The sequence below is a fragment of the Octodon degus genome, unplaced genomic scaffold (assembly GCF_000260255.1).
Source record: "Octodon degus isolate 3935 unplaced genomic scaffold, OctDeg1.0 scaffold00003, whole genome shotgun sequence".
NCBI classification, from domain to species: Eukaryota; Metazoa; Chordata; class Mammalia; order Rodentia; family Octodontidae; genus Octodon; species Octodon degus.
The window spans coordinates 28096526-28106062 of record NW_004524579.1 but is presented as its reverse complement, the minus strand read 5'-3'; the positions used below and the strand labels follow the sequence as shown (position 1 = coordinate 28106062).

The 9537-nt window shown below is 37.9% G+C and overlaps 1 protein-coding gene across 1 annotated transcript in view; it reads right to left on the bottom strand.

The window, feature by feature from the left end:
- Me2 (malic enzyme 2) overlaps positions 1 to 9537 on the bottom strand; it is an 80266-nt gene continuing 70729 nt past the window's right edge. Inside the window, exons 14-16 of the mRNA XM_004623659.2 lie at positions 8758 to 8828; positions 7997 to 8095; positions 1 to 213 (exon numbers count right to left, since the gene is read on the bottom strand). Of these exons, the coding sequence (XP_004623716.1) occupies positions 46 to 213; positions 7997 to 8095; positions 8758 to 8828 (338 nt within the window). The 3' untranslated portion in view covers positions 1 to 45. The remainder of the gene's footprint in view (positions 214 to 7996; positions 8096 to 8757; positions 8829 to 9537) is intronic.

Below are 9537 nucleotides of genomic sequence, written 5' to 3'. Positions count from 1 at the left end.
ATGGGTTCCCTGATGTATGGAAAATATTATCAGTGTGGGGTGCTTCTACTCTGTTATTGGAGGAGGTCTGGATGCAGATTCTGGCCACTCATACATATCTGGCAGCAGGGAATCATATTCACTTCGCCATATTCTTTCTTGAACATATTTGGCCTTGTCTTCAGGTTCTGGGTATCGGAAAGCCATTTTGTTAGCATATAAGTATTCTGAAACCTGAAAAATGAAATAAGATTATTGTATAGGATCTGATCATAACCTCTCAAAAGAAAGTACTATTATTTCACACATAAATTTAGAAGAATGGTATTTTTTTCAAAGTAAGAATAACTTATTTCAAAACAATGTAAACAATAAAATAAATCTATCAGGTTATAATAAACTTGATGTACTTTAGTCACTTCCCCTGATCCCAATAATTAATCACATTCCCTCAATCAATACCCAATAAACAAATTTAAGTTTTGCCACACGGCAGGCCAGCAGATACACTTAGGCAATATGCCCAACCTATCATTCCTCACAGCCCTGCTGAAAGGTGGGCTAAGAAGGCTACAGAGTGTAGGAGACTCATTCTAGTTAGGACTGGCTTGACTGGCCTGACTTGACAAACCTGACGCCAAGTGAACCAGATATTTCTGCTCTAGAATTTTGATGGAGAATCATGGAAATTATTATAAATCAGGTGTTGGACAGTGGAAATAAAGTGGGTTTGAGTACATTTCTGATCTCTGCAACCAAGCCACACATAATGACGGATGATAAAAATAAATCCTCTGGGCCTTATGCAATGTAAATGAGTAGAGAAAGCTTCCTCACAGGCTAGCACAGTGCCTGTCACACAGTTACATTTTTAAGTTATGGTTTTATTTCAACTCAGGGAGAAAAAAGGAGTAAGGCATGTAACCTCAACACTCTGGGAGGCTGAGGTAGGAGGATCACAAGTTTGAGCTCAGCCTGAACAACTTAGCAAGACCCTGCCACAAATTTTTTAAAATGTCTGGGGATGTACCTCAGTGGTTAAATCCCCAGTACAGAGGGGGGAAAAGTGTCATGAGACATGGTTAAGAAATAAAATCTCCTTTAATTCCCATTCCAAATTGTGACTACTACTAAAGTTCCTTCTTTCAGTTTTCCTAAAGAAAAAAGTTAGCAGTTAAAAAAAAAATATCCTTAATCCCAGCACACGCTGAAGAAACTAGCAGCCTCCAAAGACCAATAACCACAGATGAAAGAAGCCTCAACAAGTGGCTACTCTCTTCAGCTATGTGCACAAAAGAGCAGCCTGACAAGGCAGAAAGCCTTCCGGCAATAAGCATTCTCCTCCAGCCAGACACCCTAGAAAAATACAGTACTGTGCTCTGTTCTACCTGTGTTGACAGAAAGCTGAGTAAGGAGCTTATGCTTCCCAAGGCTGCAGTGAGGTAACCAAACACCCCACCAGGAGGTGAACACGAAGGCCAAGGAGCAAGCCAGGGCTTTCCTCCCCACTGTCAGCAACAGGATTTTTTTTTTTTTTTTTTTTTCTGTGTTACCCAGGCTGGGAATCTCAACTTGTGGGCTCAAGCGATCCTCCTATCTCACCCTCCCCAGTAGCTGGAGAACACATGCCACTGTACCCAGCAAGCAGCAGAAGTCTTGCTTTTCCCTCCCCTTTCCTGCTCACAAGCAGCACAGACCATGTGGGGACCATGGATTTCTAGCCCTAACCAGGGAGTAACAAGTCACTCTTCCAAGATGAAAGTGTAGAACAGTCAGGATTTGGTTAGTAGGGTCCTCTGGTAACAAGGTCACCGAACTGCAGTGTTAGCAGAGAACAGCAATGACAAGGAGGACCATCCCAGGTCAGTGGAGGCTGAGTATACTTCTGCTTCACCTGCAGGGACAAGGTGTCACATGCCCTCCCTTTCCACAGCAATATCAAAGAAGGTCACTGAAACAAGATTCAGAGTTGCGTTAGCATTCAGATCTTTAAAAGAAATACAAAAAACCAAAAATATCCATTAAAACAAGAATCAGAAAGATAACAAATTATAGGAAAAACAACCAACAATGTAAAAATAAAGATGGCAGGGATATTAATATTATTTAACCAATGTTTTAAAGCAGCCATGATAACAATGCCTGGGAAAGCAATTATGAACATGCTCAATACAAATGTAAGTTAGAAAGTCTTTGCAAGGAAACAGAGTCAAGAAACAGAAGATATATAGAACCACATGGAAATTTCAGCTCTGAAAAGGCAAATAAATGAAACAAAATCTAGTGTGTTAGATCAACAACTTAATGGAAGAAAAGAAAGATTGAGTAAAATAAAAGATAAAAAACTAGAATTTACCCATCCTGAAAACAGAAAAAAACAAGTTTTTTTGGGGGAAAAAATACACTAGGGACCTATGAGACTGTGACAAAATACTTAGCATTCATATCATCAGAGTCCTGGAAGGAGAGGATAGAGGCATTGGTGATAAATACTCAAATAATGGCTGAACCCATTATAGGATATACCAAAGTAGTCTACATAATGACTCATAATTAAAACTCTGTGAAATGAAGAGAGAAAAATTCTTGAAAGCAATGGGAGTTTCTCCCTTACCAAGAGGGAAAAACAATGAGAGTGGATTTCTCAGCAGAAACCATGAGGGTAAAAGACAATGGTGCAACAGTGTTCAAATGCTGAGAGGAGTTGTCAATCCAGCATTCTATACCCAGCAAAAACATCCTTCAGGAATCATAGGGGAAATCAAGATATCCTCAGGTGGAGGGAAACTAAGGGAGTATGACATCAACAACAAACTGACAAGAATTTCTTCAATCACAAAAGGCATGATAAGAAAAGGAACACCTTGAAACTTCAGAAGGGAAGGAAGAGCACAGTGAACAACAACAAAATTAAACACAGTGGTTAAATGCAGCCTATTAAAGTGATAATAATATGAGCTGGGCATGGTGGTGCAAGCCTGTAATCCTAGCACTTGGAAGGTTGAAGCAAGAGGATAGTATGAGTTCAAGGCCAGCCTGAACTACTCGTTTCAATTCCCCCGTGACTATAAAATCAACCAATCAATTAATGAATCAGTTGGTCCGTCCGTCCGTCTGTCCATCCATCCATCCATCCATCCACCCATCCACTCCAACCATTAAAAAGAAAGAGATAGGTAATTCTATAGTGGGACTGAGGATGTAGTTTAGTAATAAAGCATTTACTAATTAGCAAATATGAGACTCTAGGTTTGACTCTAAGCAATATATACACACAAATGAAAACAGCAGTATAGCTGGACCAGAAAAACAGCTCAACTGACTAAGTGCCTGCTTAGGCAGGCTCAAGGACCAAATCCCTGGCACCACATGCTGTGCTGGCCCTGCCCCCGGGGCCTGCTGAGCTGGCCACTGATATTGGGCATGGTGGCAATCACCTGTAATCCCAGTGCGGGGGAGGCTGAAATCAGGAGGATTACTACGAGTCCCGCTATGTAGTGAGACTCTGTCCCAAATACATTTTTTAAAAAAGAAAAAAACACATAGCAACCCTAAATGTATATATAATCAACAACAGCTGGATGGAGAAATAAATCCACAATTACAGAAGTAATTATACCACTTCTTCTTCAGTAAGCCCAAAAAGGATACATAAAACTCAATACTACCAACAGTTAGTAAGCTAGATATTTATAGAATAAGCCATCCAATAGTAGCAAAACACACAATTCTAAATGTGCATGCACTAAACATAAAGTATGAGAATTGAAAAAGAAATCCAGAACAATATCTGGAGTCAGAGCCATACTATTTTAAAATATGTAAGTCTAGTTCAGCCTGTCAAATGAATGGCTTGCCACTACTCTCAATACATTCTCAACTCTTTAATGTGATTGTAAAGATTCTCCTACCCCCACATCCTCTCTACTTTCATCTCTGATATACCTTCCTCAGCCCTTCCTGCTTCCACTCCCCCTCCCCAACACAAAGGCAGTGTCTTATTCTATTCAAGGCTGGGTGGTTTTCACTATATAGCCCAGGTTAACCTCAAATTCACCATCTTCCTGCCTCTATCTCCTGACTGTTGGGACTACAGGCATGTACTACTATACTCAGCTGACTTCTCTCGTTTATGTCCATTTTCTAGAGATGGGGCTTGTTACAATACCACATAAGCCCCATCATCTCCTATATTTGTAGTCTCCTGCATGAAACCTCCTGTCTCCTCAATAGCTAATTCTTCATCCCATGACATGTAAGACACTGGTGGGACACTAAGAATACTAACCCCAAGTGGAATGAAGATCCCCATGTCAATGCCACTCAAAGTTCTCAGACTAGGAGCATCAGCATCTCCTGGACATTTGCTAGAAATGCAAATTCTTGGGGTCTATGCAATGCCTAGAGAACTTCCATCCCAGACCTACAAAGTCTCTTACTACTAGAGATTGGTAGTAGGGCCCTGAACTCTGCTTTAACAAGCTCTGCAGGTAATTCTGATGCATGTTTTGGTTTGAAAAGTATTGCTCCACATAATAAATGCTGTTGTCCTGCACATGATGCTCCTACCCTAATTTTTTTATTAGTGTTTTTCATCTAAATATAAGTGGACAGAAATTTTTATTTCTGCTTAAAATATAGAAAGTTGCAAAGCACATCAATTATAACAAAAACTGAAAAAGGGACAAGATATGGTAAGGAAAACTAAGACTCAAAAATTCTTGCCTCTAGCAGAGCAACACAGAGGATGAGGTGTTGTGCTGGTTGCTACATAAACAGGTGAGGAGTGAGCTGAATTTTTAAAGAGCTGGCAGAAGTAAACATTAGCTATTATTTTAGCCACAAGCCCCAGACAGGAGAATAGGGTGGTTTGCACTCACTGGCTACCCAGTTCTCCAGAGGTACACACAGTAAAGGTTAAGGGCGAGGCACAAAACTGAAGAGAGCTCCTGTTGGTGATATGCGCATGCAGGAAGAAGCACACACAAGCCTGTCCCTATGGCTGAATTCTCTAGCTCACAAGGCTAACAGGAGGCAATAGTGCTTGCAAACGGGGATAAGGACAGATGCAAAGCCCTACGTACTTTCTTGAACCTTTAAAAAGAAAACCTATGCTATTTTCTTCTAAAAAAAAGAAAACTGGTATGGAAGAAGGTAAACTTTACCCTGCCCCCACAGAAGGGAGACAAAAGGTGGGTGGGCACGGGACATAACTGTCCCATGATGCTGTTCTAATGGAAGCAGGTTTCCTTTTTTTCCCACCTTTGCAATACTGGGGGATCAAACCTCAGACCCTGAACATGCTCAAAAAAAGCATTCTGCCACTGTATTCCTAGGCCTCCCAGCAGGTTACCTTCCATGATCTTTTGTTGAATATAACAGATATAATTTTAGTGGATACCTTCCAAACTCTGCTCCAACTAAAGCTGAACTCTATCAAAGTAATTCTAGATTCTAAAATCTTAGTATTTTGCAATAGTAAGCTAATCGGATTCCATAGTCTGGCACTGGGATGTGGCTGTAATGTAACTTTTTTTTTTTTTTTTTGGTGGAACTTGAGATTGAACTCAGGCCCTTGCACTTGCCAGGCAAGCGCTTATTCTATTGAGCTATCTCCCCAGCCCCTGTAATATAACTTTTACATTTTCTCTTATATGCTTTTTCTCCCTAGACCTTAAACTTCAGCCCAAATAGATCTAGCTACTATTCCCTAAATATATAATCTTTACTTATTTTCCAATCTTGGCTAAAACATTAAAAGTCAAAAGGATAAAAAAAATTCAGTCTTTTCTACACAGAAGTTGAAAATGTACATAATAAATTCCAGCTCTTATGCTTTATTAAAAAAATTTAGTAAACTAGAATATAAGCCTATTTCATTAGTTGTACATATTAAAAGTAATCTGCAGATGATTCAAACTTAATAGTTCCAAAACAACTGGGAACACTATTAAGATAATTAAGATTGTTCAGTAAAGAAACTGGTTACTAACTCAATTCAGAAGAATAACTTTTACATTAGAAGTGATCACCAAGCATGGTGGCATAGGCCTGTAGTCCCAGAGCTTGGGGGGCTGAGGCAGGAGGATCTCTGTGAGCTCAAGGCCAACCTGGTTTACATAGTGAGTTCAAGGCCAGTGAAAAAAATATGTAAAGAACACTTCATTATATAGGATAACAAAAATTTTAAAATATTTAGGAAGAGTGACAAATGCCAAATTTACATGAAGAAAATAACAAGGTATAATGAAAAACTTAAAACAAGATTTTAATAAGTAGAGAGGTTGACTGAGAATGACTCAATAAGATTCAGTTTTACCAATTTATTTATTTATTTTTATTTTTTAATTATTTATTTGTGTGTGTGTGTGTGTGTGTGTGTGGCCAGCTCAGCCCACCAGGGGGCGGGGCTGGCTGACATGTGGTGCTGGGGGATTGAACCACGGTCCCTGTGCTTTGCTAAGCTTGTTCTAAGTAGGTGCTTTAGACCACTGAGCCATCTCACTAGCCCCACCAATTTAATTTTAAAATGTAATACAGAAACCGAGGTGGTAGTACAAATCTATAATCCTAGCACTCAAAAGGCTGAGGCAGGAGGGTTTTTTTTTCCCCTGGCTTTTTGAGACAGAGACTCACTATAATAGCCCAGGCTGGCCTCGAACACGATCTTCCTGCTTCAGCCTCCCAAGTGCTGAAATCACAGGCATGTGCCCCCATGCCCAACTGAGGCAGGAGTGTTCTGAGTTCAAGACCAGGCTGAACTCTCTGTTAAGACTGTCTCAAAACAAGCAACCAACAACAACAAAAAGCAATTCATCACAAATGTACCTATTTATCTACACAGAGGATGTTCATTATAACATGTAACAATAAGAAACTAAAGAAAAACACCTAGAAGTTAAAAAAGAGAGAAATTACTAAACAAATTATGATATAACAGAATACTATCCACCATTAATAATCATACATGAGAATCAAGACATTATTTTGGGGATGTTAGTGACTTAAATTTTTATTATGACATGTTTGCAGTACACAGTGATTACATTCATGGTGGGGAATGGGTAATGCACATAACAGCTTAATTCTTCTCTTCATTCTCTTTCCCTCACCTCCCTCCATACTCCTTCCAATCTTGGTCTCTTTCTCTTTTGCAAAAGATCTCACTATTTCCCCTAATCTATCTTTGATTTTGCTCTTTAATTATTTATACTTTGGGTCATGAAATATTTAATGTTAATATCTGAGTAATTCACTCAACATTATGGTCTCAAGGTCTATCATCTTCCTGAAAATGACTCAAGTTTATCCTTCTTTATGGCAGCACAGTACTCTATTGTATAAAAATACCACACTTCTTTATCCATTCATCTGTGGATGGATATAGAGGTTGCTTCCAAGACTTAGTTTTTATGAATTGTGCTGCTATGAATTTGAGTATATGTATTACTGTAATATGATTTCTTTAACTCAGTGAATTATTGACTTACATGGACAGATTTATAATATATTAAGTGGAAAAGTATGGTAAGAAACCAATTATAAAAATAGACACAAGGGCCAGCCAAATAGTTCAGTGGACTAAAGCACCTGCAAGCAGGCTCAGGGGCCGGGGGTTTCGATCCCCTGGGGAGTGCTGAGAGGGCAACTGAGACTCACGCGCCTGTAAGCCCAACTCTTGGGAGGCCATAAACAGGCAGAGCACTACGAGTCCGATCTAATAGTGAGACCCTGAACACCCTGTAGACCCTTCCCTAAAATACAAAAAACAAAAAAAATAGACACAGGTGACTACATGCATATGTGTATGCACATTATGTTTTTTCAAATAACAAAAGACTGAGAAACAACAAACCCAAAATAATAGTGTGCATTATATTCTATTAATAAGAATATGGGTGAACTAAAATATCCTCTTTATACTCTTATAAGTGTTTCAAGTTTAGCTCCAATGAACTTGTATTATTTGTACAATAAAGTGTCATTATAATTTATGTGAAGAATATAAATTACTTACTTTAATAGCAATGTTAACAGAAACTTCCTGAATATTAGTGAGAGGTGGGTAGAGTCTTCCTTGAGCTAACTCTTCATCTGTCAACTGGCTTGTCAGTGCCTGAAAAGAAAACCAACATTTTACCTTTGTTTAAATCACAGGAGTTAGTGAAATGGAAAAAGCACTAGAAAAACTGAAAAAATATAGGTAACCAAATTTTTATTTCTTTGCAAGAACATACTAAGCCATTATAGAAACTAAAACTATTCACCATTAAGCAATAAAGAAATAGCCAGGCTTAAAGACTTATTGATACAGTGTAGTTAATACATACAAAGCTTTTGGCATAATTACATAGCTACTAGGAAAATAACCACCAGAATTTTTTAATGATAGTTCTCCAGAAGAACTCCTATTGCAAAGTCTGTACCTCAAAAGGCCAGCACTCTGAATAATACCAGTACTTGCTCATTAAAAGTATGGAAGGAGTTATGTTTTAAGTTGTCCCAATACTACCTTCATATATACATATACACATACATATATACACACATAAATAAAATACATATTTAAACATTATAAATATGAAAGGATTCATAGCTTATAATCAAACATTTAAAAAGTCATGATTTAAAAAATTAATATAATACAAAGGTAGACAGATAAATCAAAAAGTACTGGATGGGTAATTTTCTTTTCATTAATAAGGCAGATCTAATTTATTCTCTCTGCTTTTAGAGTCTATCCACCTTTACAAAATAAACAATATTTAAAACATTTACCTTTGCAGCTTCAAGGAAAACATTGTCACTGATATGTCGGGTGTGACAGAGAATAACAGCTAAAGCCACACCTAGAATACATTTTAAATAGTTTATTTACTGAGATCACTTTTCAAATTAGGAAAGGAGCTAAATTCCTATACTGAGGCTAACAAACAGTAATCAACCCCTATTCCAAACAGCCTCCTAAAAGAAAGCAAAAATCTGAGTTAAAGCAAATAATCCTTATTATCTTATTCACTAAAGAAACAATTTTAGAAATAATTTATTTTTTCAACTTAGCTTTTACATTTATCAAAAATACAAGTGCACATAATTTATCAATGCTTTTCACAAAAACATCAGTTGCCAGCCCGCCTCTAACCCTCCACTTCTTGCTCAAAAGAGCCAACTATTTTACCTAGCTGTTTAGTATTTGTCTCTTAACTTGGTTATATTTCTTCTAATTTTTTTAGTTTTTGCACTCATTGATTCCCTCTGGTGGGTAGTACGGACTTAGCACTCTCTTTAGTCTTCTCTGTTCTTCCCAATATGGCATAGAGTATAATTTTGGTTCAATCAACATTCTATGCTTCTGGTTTCACAAGTACTATCATAACAAAGCCTGCAATAATGCTGTAATGTCATCACTTCTACGTAACACTGTTTCCCTTGTTCTATTATGTTGTTTTTCCTTTTCACTATTTAACATTACTTATCCAAGAACACCCCTCACTGTCTAAATCTTCTCTTCCAGTACCTCATGTACTCTCTAATTTCATCCTCTAGTGTTAACCAGAG